Consider the following 19,300-nt stretch of genomic DNA (forward strand, 5'->3'; position numbering starts at 1 on the left):
CTTTTTCATTTGCCTGCAGCTCCTCTTCCAGATACCGAACCCTGAACCACACCAGACGTGGAGGGAAACATTTACCAACAGAGGGGAATGACAGAAGGAGAATCCATATCTCTTCCTGAACCTTTAAAACAGTTCGACAGTCGTGGAGAGGAATCTCACCATGGGAGAGTTGAGAAACCATGCATGTATTATTAATTACTTTCATCTTGAGACAAAATAAAGGAACTTTGCTGGGAAAAAACCGTTCTGATTGATGGTTGTCTCTTAGCGTTTTGAATCTTTGAATTACTGTTTTCTGAAAAGAGCCTATTTATTTGGGAGCTTGGCAAGAGCAAGGATGTTTTGTTGATCTTGGGCCCCCTACCTCCCTGTAAATATTAACTTGCAGGGTGGTTGTAAGGATTATTATAGTTGGTTAAAATAACACATCTCTGGTGTTTGAATCCAGATCTAAGACCAGCTGTGTGGCCTTGGGCAAACTCTCTGAGCTCATTACAATCTTGGCATCTTCCCTGGTCTATGGTAAGTATTCAAACTATGATGTACCCAACGGTAGTCACCATTAACGCAAGTCATAGTCCACGTGGATACGAAGGAAAAACAGGGAAGACCACGCAGGCTTTCTACAGATGATCATCTCTTTGGTTCCGAAGTAAACCTCAAGCCTTGTGAAACCGTGATCCATTGAGGACATGGGCCTCAGGCGAGAGGGGCAAAACGGCGTGGAGCAGGGTAAAAGCCACAGGCTTTATCACCGAAATGATCTGCAACTAAATTCTAGTTATATTTCTTGTTCGTTCCTGGTTGAATAAGCCCGTCCTTCTCCCTGGGCCCCGGTCTCCTCACCGGTAAGTTGGTGATAAGGATGCCTGTGGCTGGGGTGCCGCGTGGGTCAGAGACAGTGGCGAGGTGCCGGAAGCGCGGGGCCTCGGAGGATACGGTTGGCTCCGGGCGAGATCCACCCGGACCCGTCCCCGGGAGCACGACCCAGGCAGGACGGCCGGGGACCTCGGCTGGGCAGGGGGTTCCCGGGTGGCGCGCCGAGGGCTCGGGGCCTTCGGTCTGAGCTGCCTCTGCACGCGCCGGAGGATTAAAGCCAGATGTGGCGGCGGGGCGGCGGGGAGACCCACGCTCTGCGGGTCGGGGACCAGAGCACCGGACGCCGCTCCGCACCCCGCGGCAACAATAAGGACGGGGGGGAGGGGGCGTGCAGATCTCACGAGAGTTATATAGGCGGCGAGACCGCGCCCCTAAGTGACAGCCCGGTGGGCCACTGGCGCGAGCGCCTCGGCCGCCGGGGGGCGCCCAGGGAGCGGCGCGCGGCCCCGGCGGCCAATGGCTGGCGGGGTCGCGGGCGGGGCGGCGGCGCTCCAGCGGCGGGGGCGGGGTCTCGGCGGGAGGCGGGGCGCCCGGCAGCGGCGGCGGCGGCGGCAGCGGCGGCGGCCACAGCAGCCTCGGCGGCGGCCGCGGATGGAGCGGCCAAGGTGAGGGGCTCGCGGCGGCCCCCGGGGGCGGGCGGCCTGGGGCGGGCGGCGCCGGGCGGCTGCGCGGAGAGGCGCGGGGCTGAGGGGCGGCGGCGGCGGCTGGGCTCCGAGGCGCGGGGTCGCGGCAGATCCACCTGCTGATAACGGAACCGCCCGCGCTGCGGCCCGGCCGGGAGCTCGCGCGCCCGGGGCTGCTGCGGGGCCGGGCGGGGCGGGGTGGGCCGCGGGGCGCGGGCTGGGCGCCCTAGCCGCTCTGCCAGCCCCGCGCCGCCGCCGCCGCCGCCGCTTCCCCTCGGTGCTGCGCGCTCTCGGGTGGCGGGCCGGGCTCCTGGTGCGTCCCCAACACGGTCCGGCGCGGCGAGGTTGGTCGACTTTGGGGGAAAGTGGAGGAAAGAGTGGCTCTGGGGGGTGCAGAGAGGGAGCGAGAGTTGTCTGTGGACGGAGCGGGGCTGCCCGAGGACCCGCGCCCGGCGTTTCCACGGGGCGGCGGGGCAGGTGGGGTGGGGGCGCGGCGGTCCAGGGCCCGGGGAGGGGCTGCTCCGGCCGTGGAGAGGGGCCGTGCAGCCGCGGTAGCGAATTTTCCTGCGAAGTGGTCGGGTGTCAAGGAGCAGCCCAGCGTCCCCTCCCCCCTCCCCCCGCCCCACCTAAGGATGAAGCTGCGCGCGGGACCCTCAGGTGGCGTCCAGGTGATCGCCCCGGGCGCACCAGGTGTGTCCGAGGGCGAGCGTCCAGCGGCAGGCATCCCGCTCCGCGCCCGCCCTTCTTTCTCGCTGCGTGTTCCCCGGAGCCCGTTCATTGCTTACAACCCAGATTGCGAAATGGGAGCAGGCAGTGCTTCCCGTAGAGTTTGCTGTTGCGCTTTTGCTGTTGGACGGATTCCGCTATAAGACAGTGACAACGCTGTTGGTTGGAGTGTAGAACCTAGATTTAGGATCAAATAATATGCGTTGTGTGGTGTATGCTTCCTTTTCTGGATGTTTTAAAAACTAGTTTCACCAACCAGGGTACCGTGGCGTTGGTTTCTTTAGCTCACGCGTGTAAGTCTGAAAATGCACTGGATGATGAAAGTATATAAGCTGTATTAAAAAAAAAAAAAGAATCCTTTTATAAATGTAAAATAAGTGAATTTTAACATAACTGCTGTGAGTTTACATCTTGGATTTCATGATTGCGCCTTTCTCTTTAGGCGCAGTCATGTTCAGCAGCAGTGTTCTCAGCCATAGAACATTGAATTTTTCAGAGAACACCTTAAAATAATTCATTATCTAATAATAAAATACAGGACTGCAGCCCTTGAAGATCTGTTAATAAAACACTTTTTTTTTTTTCAGCCTAAGATCTACAGTTGAAAGTTCCATTCATTTTGGTCAGGATGGAGAAAATGACTAGTAGTTTTAGCCACTCCTTTTTTGTTGTTAAGGATGCAAATGTGTAAAATGATAGTCTCAGAATAAAATTTTTGTGAATGTGGACATTTTAAAATATAGGTCACATTGTCTCCTACTTGAGGCAGTTGGTCAATCCGGAGGGTTTGGCCAGCCCATGAACTGCCTCCTCTGGTTATGAGTGCCAAGATCATTTGCCCGTGTCCGGAGCCTTCACTTACGCTGTGCAGTTAAACTTCACGAGTTCAGAAACCCTAATTAAAAATGTGTGACTACATCCTCCCTGTGTGAAATGCTCTTGTAGTTCTCTTGCAGAATTTCAGGTCTTATTTGTTAGTAGAATTCATTATAAATATCTTCTTTAAACCAGAGCTTAATAACTTCCCAGAAACAATATTTAATATTCCTTGTTTTTCAAGAAAATATATATATATATATATATATATATATATAGTCTACTTTGCTTTTAGAATTCATTCACTTTTGTCCCTACCCATTTATACTGAATTTTATCATATGAGCTTTATTTGTATTTGTAATAAAACTAGTTTTAATTATCCTTTATTTTATGATTTTTCTGCTTTTCTACTTCACCATAATGATTAATTGAGTGTTTACTCTAACCTCTGCATTTTTAGATCTTTTACCAGGACAAATCCTTCCTGCAGTTAGGTAGAGCTAAGTATATAGCAACAAAAAGTAATACACATTTTTATATGATGTCATACCAGGATTAAAATTAGAAGTTATATACTTCACTTCTCTTTTTTTCATCAGAACTCATTATTGAGTGCTTATTGATATAAGGCAAGATATTAGACACTTGACGGAAATTAGTTGAAATTATAGACTACCGCCATGAAGATTTTAAATGCTGCACTCTGGACATGGGCATGTATGACGTTAACTTGTCTTACTATAGAAGGTGAATAACTGAGTTTGGAAAACAGTGATAACTTGTAAGTGAGAGTATCTTTGGAGTTCCTTGTTTTCAGATAGTCAGAGTAAGCAAGGAAGTGGCTGTGGTGGTAGTGGTGGGAGTGTGGTTAGTTCTTTGCTTCTAGAATATTATACCACAGTTAGAGCTGCTGGCCAGGGAGGATTAACAGGCATGCCTGAGAGTGTGGGCGTGCACGTGCTTACGCACCACTAGGGGAGGGGTTGGCCAAAGACTACAGGAAGTGAGAAATTTCTTCCAAGTTTTAAGTTTAAACGGTGAGATTTCTTATGAATTTTGCAGCTTATTTCGTAATCGATCCATGTTTGTCAGAGAATATAAAATGTTTTTAAATTCACACTTCAACTGTTGGGTAAAAATTAACACCTTGGGAACATTCTTTATGTAACCTGAGACTTGGGAGTATCCCTGGCACTTCTCTTCCTCCCTAGGTAGGTGCAGGTGGCTGAGTTTGAGAGGCAAAGGGTCTGGTAGGCAAGAAAGAGCATAGACTTTGGAGTCATACAAATTAGGGCTGCCTTTGGGTTCATTTCCTTGTGTGTAAAATAGGGTTTATAATGCCTGCCTCATAGGATTTTGTGAAGATTTAAAACATAGAATGGCCGAAGCACATAGGAAACACTCAGTGAGTTGTGTGTCTATCGTGATTACTAATACTACGCCCTAGTGATCTTTTTTCACTAGAAGAAATTGCTAGTAATGTTCACTTTTACGAAGTAGCTGAGATGGTAGTTTCAGAATTGCCTATAAATGGCCGCTTTAATCAGCCCTATCCTTCTACTGAGGGTATTGTCCCTTGGGCTTGGCAGGCCTTTTTGGAGGTGCATTAACTCACCCCACTAGAGTGTAATTTAGTATATTGTGAAGTGCATCTTGTGGTCCCCCTGAGGCCACCAGGAATCAAGGCACATCTGAGTGCTCGACATGCCCCCAGGGAATGAGACCTGCTATGCAGAGAGTGGTTTGAACCAGTGGCTGGCTGTAGGTTTTTTTGTTTGGTTTTATTTTTAATACAGTTAACATTTATTGAGAACCTATTATGTGCTAGCCAGCGGTTCTCAACCTGTGGGTCGCGACCCCTTTGGCAGTCAAACGATCCTTTCACAGGGGTCGCCTAAGACCATCCTGCATATCAGATATTTACATTACAATTCTTAACAGTAGCAACATTACAGTGATGAATTAGCAACAAAAATAATTTTATGGTTGGGTCACAACATGAGGAACTGTATTTAAAGGGCCAGAAGGTTGAGAACCACTGTGCTAGGCAGTTATGCTCAAGTACTTTTAAGGACTTCATTTGATTCCATTTTTTTTTCAACAGTTTTATTAGGTGGGTGGTGATCACCTGGTTTTCCGGAGTTTAAAGCAATGATAAGTAATGGGTTCTCAGTCATACAATATCCTGGTTGGATGGCTGCATTTTTTTTAAACCCCTAAACAGCCCTAATTTACATCCTGGGAGTATGTTAATCACAGGAAATACTACATTTATTCTCTGATGATGGTACATAGCAATAATAACTGTACCCTTTTTATGATTTATGGTAACATGTGAAAGGAGACAGGACAGGTTGCATTTTATGAATGAAAAGGTAAGGCTGAAGAGAAACCAAGATGGCATAGGTAAACACCGGAAATTGCTGCCTCGCACAACCACTTCAAAAATACAACTAAAAGACAAAACGGACATCATCCAGAACCACTGGAAGGCTGGCTGAGGGGAAACTCTACAACTAGAAGGAAAGAGAAAAGCACACTGACACTCAGAGGAGGTGCGGAAGTAAAGTGTAGAGGTACGGAGTGCACTCGGAAAGGGCTGGCAACTGAGGATGCAGTTGTCTTTTTCAATCCGGAGGGAGACACTGCTCCTGACTGCTCTGAACTCCAGTTCTGAGTGAGTCTCTGGGGACCCAGACTCATACGGGGAGAAACTGGACTGTCTTTCTCTCAGAGGTTCTTGCAGCAATTACCGCAGGACACTGAGACCTGGGGCCTCTTAAGGCAGGGCTGAGGATCAGCCATAGCTGTTTGCTCCGCCCTGTTGATTCCCTGAGACCCACCCCACCCAAGCTGTGCGCAGAGGCTTTTACATGTGAATAGCCTGGCCCTTTGCAATCTAAAATTACCTAACAAACTGCAGCTGGGTCAGAGAGACCCAGAACATCCAAAAGAAGGCCCAAAGCCCCGCAGCAGCTTGCATTGCTTCACAGCTGGGCCTCATCTGGGCACCTCCAAACCCCAAACAAAGAAGAGGAGTCTGCAGATCTCTCCATAGCTCCTGCTGGGTAGCCTCAGGCAGAGGCTAAATTAGCACCTCCTTAGAGATTCAAGAGCCAGTGTACCCAGTGGTCAGAGTGGGATCATCCAGATTATAACTCCTCAGATCCATAAGGGACACACTCAGGGGGCAGACTCAGTGAGCACCAAAGCCCCACTGAAGCAAGTCTTGCCCCAGAAGGGTGTCTGTCTCCTGCACAGAAGTTCTCCCACTGCAAACACAGCTAATTCTCACAGCCAATTGGCCTGGAGGTCAATTCCTCCCAGTGATAACCTACAACAATCAAGGCTTAACTACAACAAGACTGTGCACAAAGCCCACAAAGGGGTGCACCAAGAGTATCCACCTCAGGTAATTGGGGAGGCTGAGCCACTGGGCCCTATAGGACACCTAGCACAGAAAGCCACTCTATCAACACAGGGAAGCATAAAAAATGCGGAGACAAAGAAACAGGTCACAAATGACAGAAATGGAGGAAAGCAAACTACTGGATATAGAGTTCAAAACCACGGTTATAAGGTTTTTCAAGAATTTTCTAGAAACCGCCGATAAATTTAGTGAGACCCTCCATAAATCTAGTGAGACCCTCGAGGATATGAAAAAGGACCAACTAGAAATTAAGCATACACTGACTGAAATAAAGAATATTATACAGACATCCAACAGCAGACTAGAGGATCGCAAGAATCAAGTCAAAGTTTTGAAATATGAAGAAGCTAAAAACATCCAATCGAAAAAACAAAAAGAAAAAACAATCCAAAAATACGAAGATAGTATAAGGAGCCTCTGGGACAACTTCAAGTGTACCAACATTCAAATTATGGGGTTGCCAGAAGAAGAGAGAGAGCAAGATATTGAAAACCTATTTGAAGAAATAATGACAGAAAACTTCCCCTATCTGGTGAAAGAAATAGACTTACAAGTCCAGGAAGCGCAGAGAACCCCAAACAAGAGGAATCCAAAGAGGACCACACCAAGACACATCATCATTAAAATGCCAAGGGCAAAAGACAAAGAGAGAATCTTAAAAGCAGCAAGAGAAAGAAACTCAGTTACCTACAAAGGAGTACCCATACGACTGTCAGCTGATTTTTCAACAAACTATGCAGGCCAGAAGGGAGCAGCAAGAAATATTCAAAGTGATGAATAGCAAGAACCTACAACCAAGTTTACTTAACCCAGCAAAGCTATCATTCAGAATTGAAGGTCAGATAAAGAGCTTCACAGATAAGAAAAAGCTAAATGTTTCATCACCACCAAACCAGTATTATATGAAATGCTGAAAGGTATCCTTTAAGAAGAGGAAGAAGAAGAAAAAGGTAAAGATACAAATTATGAACAACAAACACGCATCTATCAACAAGTGAATCTAAAAATCAAGTGAATAAATAATCTGATGAACAGAATAAACTGGTGAATATAATAGAATCAGGGGCATAGAAAGGGAGTGGACTGACAATTCTCGGGGGGGAAAGGGGTGTTGGTGCGGGAAGAGACTGGAAAAAAATTGTACACCTATGGATGAGGACATGGGGGGGGGTAAGGGCAGAGGGTGGGGTGGGAACCAGGTGGAGGGGAGCTATGGGGGGGGGAGAGGAACAACTGTAATAATCTGAACAATAAAGATTTAATTTAAAAAAAGAAAAGAAAAGAAAGGGTAAGGCCTATATAAGGGGCATACCTTCCCGTGTAAATAATGATGGAGCCAGTCTAGGACCCAGGCTTTTGATGTTGTAGTCTGTCACTTCACTTAATGTTTTTTAGAACAGCTGTTGTGCTGTACTAGTGAAGATTGTGTTACTCAGGAACCATTGTGTGATCATTAGAGTTCTCAGCATGGAATCTGGCTTATTGTATATTTAATGAACCCACAACTTCCCTCCTTAAATAAGTAATCATAACTTTCTTTTCACAGACAAAACCAAACCAACAAGGAGGGAATAGTTTGATGCTTTTTCCCCTGAAGAAAAGAAGCCTATAATCCTAGTATATGAATGAGTGGTTTAGGTGTGGGAATAATCTTCATAGATACAGGTTAGCCCCACCAAAAGTCTATTTGTAATGGTGACCAATAAATGAAGAAACCAATATTTTGCATTACTGAACAAGTTTTTCCTTCCTGTTTTCCTCTTGGATAGGAAGAAAACCTGAGACATCAACCTATGAAGACTGTGAAGATAATTCTGAATAGCAGGAGTGACTGGTGTTGCTGTCAAACTTATTCTGCAGAGCATCTGAAATGAGCCTCTCTTATTGATTGTTTTCATTGACCCAGAGCCAGGAGTACTGAATTCAGTTGACTTCGTAAATGTATGAACCAGTGTGATGGTGAAATGAGATGAGGCTCCGAAATGGAACTGTAGCCACCGTTTTAGCATTTATCACTTCATTCCTTACTTTATCTTGGTATACTACATGGCAAAATGGGAAAGGTAAGGAAAAATACTTCTAAAAATATGCATGAAATATCTTAGGCTTTGTGCTTTGTTAATGGTGCATAACTCCTTAGGTTAAATACCCCAGCAGTCTGCATGTTGCATGCTGTCTGACAGTTTCTTTCTGACATAAAAATGAAACAGTATTCTTGGACACAGGAGACAGACTTTCTAATTTGAATGGGGTTTGTTTTGGTTTTGGTTTCTTATAATTGCACTTGGAGAAACAGATACTGATCAGTGGTTTATATTATACATGACAGCCAAGTGGTGTAGTAAATACTTTTGTTTTGGCACATTATTTTTATTACTAAACATCATAAATGTTTAATGAGCATCCTTGTACTGGATGTTGTATAAAATGCCTAAGAGAACTCATTCAGTGACTCCATGAAATTTACATGCTGATTATACTAATGATTTGGTGCTCTGTAGTTAATGATTTAAACTGCATGTGTTAACAGATTGCTCTTTAGACAAAAGTATTTATGAAGTAGATGAGAAATTCTGTTTAGAAAACTTAAAAAAATTTTTTTTAATTAATTGTATTAGACTGTTGAACTGTGTTTTAAAGGAAGGTTATTTGTTCAGTGATTGGAACTATATTCAGAGATAATTAAATTTTTTAAGAGAAATTATTTGGCGTTAATTCCTACCCATACTTTTTACCTTATAATAATCTAAGGAATGTTGAGGGCAAGAAAGATGGATGTGTTGAGATAAATGCATATTTGGTTTGTTAGAGTCTAATTAGAGCAGTCATCATCACCTGGTTATTTGATAATGCTGTTGCTGGCATTATTTTATTGACTTTTACAAAGATAACTGAAAAGATGGGTTCATGACTTACTTTTTTTCTGATGTGTGTATATAGATATGTATATTTATGTATTTATACATCTCTGTGAGATATGTATAAAATAAGCTAATATAAGTGAAGAACATATGCTCTGTGCTTGAACAAATATGGTGTTATCTTTCTCTTCTGTGTACTGGGTTCTAATTTGGGGGGGAACTCTTTGGGGACAAATGAATGAAAAACTTGAAGACCTTTCTTCTTTGTGAACTAATTTAAGTATTTTTTATTTTATTTATTTAAATTCTTTATTGTTTGAGTATTACATAAGTTTCCTTCCCCCCCCCCCCCAATTAACCTCTCCCCTGCTGTCCCACCACCCAGCACATGCCCTCACCCCTCTACTGTCTGTGTCCATTGGTTATGCTCATATATGTGCATACAAATCTTCTGGTTGATCTCTTACCACTACTGCCTCACCATAGGTTCACCATCACTGTCCTAGGAGGTGTATGGGTAAAGATATTGCTACGAGATATTTTGCTGCCTGGTATTTTGCTGCTTGTGGATTCCTCTAAGGTTTTTATGGTTTCCTGTCTTACATTTAAGTCCTTTATCCATTTTGAGTTTATTTTTGTGTATGGTGTAAGTTGGTGGTCTAGTTTCATTTTTTTTCATGTATCTGTCCAATTTTCCCAACACCATTTATTGAAGAGACTGACTTGACTCCATTGTATGTTCTTGCCTCCTTTGTCAAATATTAATTGAGCATAATGGCTTGGGTCGATTCCTGGGTTCTTTGTTCTGTTCCATTGGTCTAGGTCTGTTCTTATGTCAGTACCAGGCAATTTTGAGAACAGTGACTTTGTAGTATGATCAATATCTGGTATTGTGAGCCCTCAAACTTTGTTCTTTCTTAGGATTACTGTGGCTGTTTGGGGTCTTTTTTATTCCATGTGAATTTTTGGAGAGTTTGTTCTAGGTCTGAAATATGCTGTTGGTATCTTAATGGGGATTGCATTAAATCTATAGATTGCTTTGGGGAGAATGGACATTTTAATGATGTTGATTCTACCAATATCATGAACATGGTATATTCTTCCATTTGTTTATGTCTTCCTCTATCTCTTTTTTCAACGTCCTATAGTTTTCTGACTACAGGTCTTTTACCTCCTCAGTTAAGTTTATTTCTTGGTATCTTAATTTTTTTGTTGCAGTGGTATATGGGATTATTTTTTAGTTTCTCTTTCTGTGAGTTCATTGTTGGTGTATAAAAAAGCCATAGAATTCTGGGTGTTAATTTTGTATCCTTCTACATTGCCGAATTCATTTATTAAGTCTAGTAGCTTTTTGATGGAGTCTTTAGGATTTTCTATGTACACTGTCATGTTATCTGTGAATAATGACAGTTTTACTTCTTTTCCAATTTAGATGCCTTTTATTTTTTCTTCTTGTCTGATTGCTGTGGCTAGCACTTCCAGAACTATGTCGAACAGGGGTGGTGAAAGTGGGCATCCATGTCTTGTTCCTGTTCTTAGGGGAAATGTTTTTAGTTTTTTTCCATTGAGTACAGTGTTGGCTGTAGGTTTGCATATAAGGCTTTTATTATGTTGCGATATGATCCCTCTATTCCCACTTTGCTGAGAGTTTTTATCAGGAAAGTGTGTTGGATGCCCCCTATTTGGGATATTTAGGTTCTCGTGGTATAGTTGGGTATTGAGGGTTATTGTCCCGTTCGTGGATGGAGTCTCCTCTCAGGGTATCTGATTATGTGGCTCGCTCTGTACCACATTGACCAAACAGCATAAAGTATAACTCAACAAAAAGCAACACAAAGGAAACAAAACATGAATGTACTCACAACACCAATAACCCCAACATAAGTGACCACCAAAGAAAAGAGAATTAGGAGAGAGAAAAGAGAGCAAAAATGTTATCGAGAAAAGAAAAAACGGTAAGAGAGAAAAGAAAAAGGAAGAAAAAAAACACATGGGGAGAAAAAAACACAGAACAAACAGATAAACCAAAAAAATGCAAACAACAAACACCCAGAAAAAAAGGGGAAAGGGCCAGAATCTGTAAAAGCAGAGCTTATGTACAGAAAGTAAGGTTAAGGAATTTAATGAATATGGGGAGGATCTCGGTTCAGTATAGAGGAGGTATGAAGAGAATGAGTGGATAAGAAGAAAAAAAAGAAAATTTAAAAACTAAAATAAAATAACCATAAAAATACAAATTGAATGAAGAAAAAATGCTATAAAAATAATAAAATAAAGAAAAAAATTGCAAATAAAAGGTTAAAAAAAATAAAAAAGTGAAGTATTGTTTGTTTCAGCTGAGTTTTAATGCCCCATGGAGGCTGGTTTAAGATCCCATTCTTTGGATCAATCTGCCACTTCTCAGTTTCCTGTGAGGTAGTCGGCACCATGTTGAAATTCCAAGTGAACCACTGCTCCTCTGTTTGTGTCTATCTCCACAGCCTTGACTGCAAGCAGGTGGGACCAGTCTGCCCACCTAGCCTGTCTGCCTGCTTTCAGTCTTAATCTCTCAAGCTATTTCTGACATGGCTGTAGGTAGGGAGGGTGCTGGATTGCTTTCTGGGACTGAACGGCCTCTCTTCAACCCATTCCCTGAGGACTCTGGGGCTATTCAGAGTTTTTGTGTCCTTTGTACCACTCAGAGTGTAGTCTGGGTGTGACTGTATTACCTTTCTTGAGGCTGCTGGGCGGGGCTGGTTTTTAGGAGAAAAATGGCTGCTTGGTCCGGAGGGTCAGGAATGTCTCAGTGGTGGATTCCTATTCACCTCTCCCTGACCCGCTCTCCTCCACAGCCTCTCCCCAGACTTCACAAGTCTGCACCTCCACCTGCACCTCGGCCATTGGTGAGTGTTTGTATTTGAAAGGTCCTCTGAACTGGGTTTAGTGAGTAAAAGCAAAGGCCAAATAGAGGCAAAACAACTGCACAACTGCTGGTTTCTCTCCCCCTGGCACCACATGGCTCAAGCAGCTCTTCAGGCCTCCACTCTGGGCTCAACCTCTGGCGGCTGTGGACTTAGATCTAGAATCCCCTACCTCCAGCAGCCCTGAGGACTCCTTTCCACAGTCAGATGTTATGCCTTTCCCCAAGGGACGTGGACTTGGTGCCGTGCAGCTTTCTTCTGACCCTCTAGCTCGAGGTCTCCCAGCTCTCTCCAGCCCAGATTCCCGATCCTCCCTTCTCCAGGCGTCCTCTGCCCTTCCAGACTGCGAATTGTCTTGCCAGCTGTGTCTACTTCACCAATTTCGGGTGGATGTTACTCGATTTAGATACTTCTCTCTGCTCCAGGATAAGGCTCGGGACACGTTTGCCTTTTTGGCACCATTTTTTTTCCTGCATGATCTAATTTATTTTAAATTTTATTTTTCAATTGTACCAAAGGAAGGAGATTTATGTAGAGAGAATGGTGAATAGTTAATTTAATTCAGCTGTTGATTGTCCCTGATATAAACAAAACAGATGACTGCTCTTTTAAGTCTACTTATGAAATAAAGGAATTAACCATATGAAGGGTATATAGATTTTTAAAAAATCATGAAACTTACCTATTCAGAGAGGTATAGTAATGGAGAAACTTGACCCTTCTTCTTACTGTGTCTTATTTAAGGGATTAAAGGTTTTTGAAATCTCTGTTCCATTGATTTTGTTTCTTATATGAAGGTACTATAGGCATTTTTTTATTAAGCTGTCTTTAGACTCAAAATTAATTTTAAAAATATAGGATACTTTCACCATGTGGTTTAGGTACACACACACAAAGTCTCTGCTCTTTGATGCTCACTCTTTGAACAGCTCTTTAATGCTTACGTGCATACTCTTCTGCTCTGTTTTGCTGCTTAGTGTTGTGTCCAGACTCTTTCCGGTATCAACAGAGACCTGTTATAGTTATATAAAATCTCCTGTGTTGTAATGCTATTGTTTATGTAATCGCCCTAACTGCTGAGCATTTGTATTCTTTCTAGATTGTTCTGGCAGTCAAACAACTTGGATTTTCCTGAGCAGACCTGATTTCAGATATTCCAGTACACCCATTAACCATGTGCTGTGATTTTTATATTTGAAAGCATGGTTTCCTTACTCATTGACATTGCTGGACTAATAGTTTTTATTTTTCCTTCGTCCATTGGACTCTTTTATGTATCTATCCTATGCCTAGCACTGTATTATATGTTAGGAATACAAGAAGGAATAAGAAACTTCACACCTTTGAGAAGCTAAAGGGTTGATAGGGGAAAATGCCTGTAAAAAAAATATGATACCTTCAGATTGGTTGAGAAAGAAGCAATGAACAATGCTGGGCTTGTACACTTACACGCATACCACATGTTGTATATTCTCTCTTTTAATCCTCATAATAACCATGGGAAGTACTATTATTAGCTCCTTTATATAGGTGAAAAAAGCAATGCAGAGTGGCTGAGGAACTCGGCATGGTCATATGTTAAGTGGTAGAGTGAAGTTTGACGTTTAATCTCTGCAGATTCCAGAGATAGTGCTCCTTGCTACTGGTCTGTTGACCAGAAGAGCAGAGACAGAGACTATACTAATTTTTGAGACAGTCACAGAGGAAGAGTCAATGTGAAGGCGATTCCAGGTAGAGGAGGGGCAATGAGTATGTCAGGTAGACAGCTGCAAGTGCAGCCTTGGTGTTCTGAAAGGGTGCGGAGTATTTGTGCTTCGGAATTGTGAGATGCTCATTGTGATTGGCACATGGGGTTCCTAGACTGTCTCAAGGTTTAGCTGGTAATCACACTTTCTAGGAGTATATCTAGGTTGTCATAGGTCCTCCTTTACCACTTGGAAGAATACATGAGCTGCTCCATGGGATTGGTATAAATGTGGGAGGATGTTAGGAACCCAACCAGGGAAGCTGGAGTTCTGACCAGAGTACCAGTTCCAGGGTATACAGGATTCCCATATAAAAATGAGCAGAATTCCAAGTATTTGGCATGGACAGGTTGAGACAGCTGAAAGCAGGTATTGTGAAAGTGGGACAGGAGTAATTTACATGTCTCACTTGCTGGCGGGGTAGGACTCCTAATGACCCTCCACCTTTGGTCAGGCACAATCCACAAAATCCCATTGAATTTTCTTAGCACTCTTGTTGAAAATCAGTTGATCATAGATTATAGATGTATTTTTGGACTTCCTGTTCCATTGATCTTCCTTGTGCTAATATCACACTGTCTTTTTTTACTGAGGTAAAATTGCTTTATCACATTATGTAAGTTTCAGGTGTACAACATTGTAATTTGGTACTTGTATGCGCTCTAAGTGATTACCACAATAGGTCTAGCTACCATCCATTGCCATACAATTGACCCCCTCCACCAATTTTGGTAACTCCCAAGCCCCTTTCCCTCTGATAACCACCATTCTGTTCTCTGTAACCATGAGTTTATTTTTATTTTGTTTGTTTTGGTTTTTAGATTCCATATATAAGTGAAATCATATGGTATTTGTCTTTGTCTGACTTACTTCAGTTAACATAATACCTCAAGGTTATCACAAATGTCAAGCTTTCCTTCTTTTTATAGTTGTGTAGTATTCCGTTTACAGATACCCATATATCCATCAATGGACACTTAGGTAGTTTTCATATTGGCTGGCTATTGTAAATACTGCTTCAATGAACATTGAGGTGCATACAGTAGATACACTTACTGTGGGAGATATGTTCCGAGACCTCCAGTGGATGCCTGAGACTGCGGATAGTACCAAACTCTCTCTCTATATAATGTCTTTTTCCTATACATACATGCCCCTATGATAAAGTTTAATTTGTAAATTAGGCATATTAGGAGTGAGCAACAACAGTAATGAATAAAATAGGACAATTATAACAGCATATGATAACAAAAGTTATGTGAATGTGGTCTCTCTTAAAATATCTTATTAGGCTGTATTCACCCTTCTTTTTCTTATGATGATATAAGATGATAACATGTCTATGTGATGAGATGAAGTGAGGTGAATGGCACAGGCGTTGTAAAATAGTTTGAAACAGGGAGCATGATATCTACAGCTTTGTGATTTTTCCCCTTCAAGAATTGGGAATTTGGGATCTTTAGTGGTTCCATACAAATTTTAGAATCATTTGTTCTAATTCTGTGAAAAATGCCTTTAGAATATTGGTAGGATTTGCACTAAATCTGTAGATTGCTTTAGGATTTACACTCAATCTTTAGATTGCTTTAGACATTTTAACAATATTAATTCTTACATCCATGAGCACAGAATATCTTTCCATTTATTTGTGTCTTCAATTACTTTCATTATGTTTTATAGTTTTCTGTGTACCAGTCTTTCACCTCCTTAGTTAAAGGTATTTTTAGGTATTTTATTCTTTTTGGTGCAATTGTAAATGAGATTCTTTTTAATTTTTCTTCCTGGTAGTTCATTATTGGTGTATAGAAATGCCACAGATTTCTGTATATTGAGTTTGTATAACTTTTCTGAATACATTAATTCTAACAGGTTTTTTGGTGTATTTTTTTGTGTGGAGTTTTCAGGGTTTTCTATATATAGTATCAGGGCATCTGAAAATAATGACAGTTTTACTTCCTTTTTAAAATTTGGATGCTTTTTCTTTTTCTTGCTGTACTAATTGTTGTACTATGTTGGATAATAATGGTGAGAGTGGGCATCTTTGTTTTGTTCCTGACATTAGAGGAAAAGCTTTCAGCTTTTCACCATTGAGTGTGATGTTAACTGTGGGTTTGTCATATATGGCCTTTATTATAATAATGAAGTATGTTTCTTATACTTACTTATTGAGATTTTTTAAAAAATCATAAATGGATGTTGAATTTTGCCAGATGCTTCTTCTGCATCTATGGATGAGTTTTATCCTCCTTTTGTTTATGTGGTGTATCACGTTGACTGATTTGCAAATGTTGAATAATCTTTTTACCCCTGGAATAAATCCTACTTGATCATGGTATATGATCCTTATAATGTACAGTTAGTCGAATTAGGTTTGCTAATATTATGTTGAAGGTTTTTGCATCTATGTTTATCAGGGATATTGGCTTGTGATTTTCTTCCGCTTTGATAGTATCTTTTTTCTAGTTTTGTTATCAGTGTAATGCTGTCCTTGTAGAATGAGTTTTGAAGCATTCCCCCCTCTTCAGTTTTTTTGGAAGAATTTGAGAAGAACAGGTATTAAATCCTCTTTAATATTTGGTAGATTTGACCATTGAAGCCCTCTGGTCCTGGACTTTTGTTTGTTGGGAGGTTTTTATTTTATTTTATTGCTGATTCAATCTTTTTAGTTCAGTTGGTCTATTTAAATTTTATATTTTTTTACTGGTTCAGTCTCTTGGAAGATTGTATTTTTCCTGGTTCAATCTTCCTGGAAGATTGTATTATTCTAGGAATTTATTTCTTTTAAGGCTGTCCAATTTGTTGCCATATAATTGTTCATTGTAGTATCTTATGATCTTTTGTTTTTCTGTGGTATTAGTTGTGACTTCTCTTTCATTTCTCATTTTATTTGAGCCCTCTCTTTTTCTTGGCGAGTTTAGCTAAAGGTTTGTCAATTCTGTTTATCTTTTTGAAGAACTAGCTCTTAGTTTCATTGATCTTTTCTAACTGTTTATTTTTTAAAATGTTTTTCTTGATTTTTAGAGAGAGAGGAAGGGAGAGGGAGAGAGGAAACATCGATGTGAGAAAGAAACATCAAGCAGTTGCCTCCTCGACGTGCCCCGACCTGGGATCAAACTGTTAAAATGTCAGTGCACAGGTTGATGCAAAACCACCTGAGCCACACCAGCCACAGCGAGAAGAATGTATATTCTGTTGTTGTGGGTAGAGTGTTCTATAGATGAATGTCAGCTCCAGCTCGTTTATAGTACTTTTCAAATATTCTCTTTGTTAACTTATGTTTAGTTGTCCCATCCATTATTGAAAGTGATGTATTGAGGTCTATAGCTATTAATATAGAATTGTCCATTTCTGTCTTCATTTCTATCAGTTTTTGCTTCACCTGTTTTGGTGTTTTGTTATTGGGTGCATCCTATATAATAAAAGCCTAATATGCAAATCAACTGAACTATGGAACAACCGGTTGCTATGATGCTCACTGACCACTAGGGGGCAGATGCTCAATGAAGGAGCTGCGCCCTGGTGGTCAGTGCACTCCTACGGCCTTCCTCCTGCAGTTTAATGTTATTGATATAGTTTGACTTATATCTGCCATCTTAAATGTTTTTCATATGTCACTTGAGGAAGGAGAAAAAGTATACATTAATATCATCTATACCAGTGGTCGGCAAACTGCGGCTCAGCAAACCGTGGCTCGCGAGGCACATGCGGCTCTTTGGCCTCTTGAGTGTGGCTCTTCCACAAAATACCCACTTCTGTGCATGGGCCACGAAGTTTCAATTGCACTGTACGTGCGCGCCTGCACGTGGTATTTTGTGGAAGAGCCACACTCAAGGGACCAAAGAGCCACATGTGGCTCGTGAGCCGCCGTTTGCCGACCATGGATCTATACTAATAAAAGAGTAATATGCTAATTAGACTAGGAGACCTTCTGGACGTCCTTCCGGACAAAGCTGGAGGCTTGGCCACGCCCCCCAGTGGGGACCCTCACCCCAAAGGGGGCGTGGCCAGCCTGCAAACAGCCATCATCCCCTTTTCCAGGCCCACCCTGCCCCCAGCGGGGACCCCCACCCTGAAGGGGGTGTGGCCAACCTGAAAACGGCCCTCAGCCCCTTTCCCAGGCTGGCCACGCCCCCCAGCGTGGAGCCCCATCCTGATCTGTGACCTCCTTCAGGGCAGACCAGGCGGCCCCCACCCATACACCTCTATGTATACTAATAAAAGGGTAATATGCTAATTAGACCGGAAGACCTTCCGGACAAAGCCATGGTGGAGGGGCCAAGGCAGAGGCAGTTAGGGGTGATCAGGCCAGGAGGGGAGGGCAGTTGGGGATGATCAGGTTGGTGGGGAGGCATTTGGGGCAAGCAGGCTGGCAGTGGGGGGCAGTTGGGGGCGATCAGGCCAGCAAGGAGGCAGTTTGGGGAGAGCAGGCTGGCAGGTGAGGGCATTTGGGGGCGAGAAGGCCAGTGGGGGGGGCAGTTGGGGGGTGAGCAGGCCGTTAGGCAGAGTGGTTAGGGGCGATCAGGCAGGCAGGCAGGTGAGCGGTTAGGAGCCAGCAGTCCTGGATTGCGTGAGGGATGTTTGAGTGCCGGTTAAACCAGCAGTTGCTCATCCCCCGAGGGGTCCCAGATTGGAGAGGGTGCAGGCCGGCTGAGGAACAATCCCTCCCTCTCCCCCGTGCACGAATTCCATGCACCGGACCACTAATCTATATGTAATCTATACTAATAAAAGACAAAGATGCTAATTGACCGTACCTTCCCTAGCCAAGCCACGCCCACCAGCCAATCAGAGTGACTATATGCAAATTAACCCAATCAAGGTGGTGGCCGGCAGCCATGGAGCTGGAGGAAGCCAGAGGCTTGGTTGCCCCAGTGATGGAAGAAGCCAAGCTTCCCGCCTGCCCTGGCCGGCTGTGGTCTCCACAAAAGGCAACAAAGTTTCAATTATAGAAGCTAAATAAATCCCAGATATCTGCTTCCAGCCAGCCTCCACTGGGAGCTTGGGTGGCTGGGGGCTGTGGCCAGCCTGCAAACAGCTATCAGCCCCTCACCCAGGATGGCCACACCCTCATGGGGTGCCGGGAGCCGGTCCATCCTTGCTGTTTCAAGGGACCTGGCATATATGGCATACTGTTCTTAATATGTTTGCTCACCTTCTTGGCACTATGTGTTTTAACCAAGGTCTCTGAGAAAGGTTGTTTCCCCAGGTAGGGATTTTCCCCTGAAGTTAGGGAGGGAATAAAACCTCTTAACTAAGTGCTAGGCGGGTAATTAATCACTTTAACTATGAACAATCATGCTTAAGCTACATAATCTTT

General features: G+C 43.0%; 1 protein-coding gene across 2 annotated transcripts in view; it reads left to right on the forward strand.

Moving 5' to 3' along the window:
* The first annotated feature begins 1,396 nt into the window (after positions 1–1,396).
* Positions 1,397–19,300, forward strand: part of MGAT4A (alpha-1,3-mannosyl-glycoprotein 4-beta-N-acetylglucosaminyltransferase A) — a 98,103-nt gene continuing 80,199 nt past the window's right edge. Inside the window, exons 1-2 of one of the 2 annotated variants that reach the window (XM_081100664.1) lie at positions 1,397–1,484; positions 8,247–8,540. In XM_081100664.1, coding sequence (XP_080956790.1) covers positions 8,447–8,540 — 94 coding nt within the window. In that variant the 5' untranslated portion in view covers positions 1,397–1,484; positions 8,247–8,446. The remainder of the gene's footprint in view (positions 1,485–8,246; positions 8,541–19,300) is intronic. The other variant, XM_081100665.1, reaches the window with a different exon arrangement.

Source organism: Myotis nattereri (genome assembly GCF_964212035.1).
Source record: "Myotis nattereri genome assembly, chromosome: 10".
Taxonomy (NCBI): domain Eukaryota; kingdom Metazoa; phylum Chordata; class Mammalia; order Chiroptera; family Vespertilionidae; genus Myotis; species Myotis nattereri.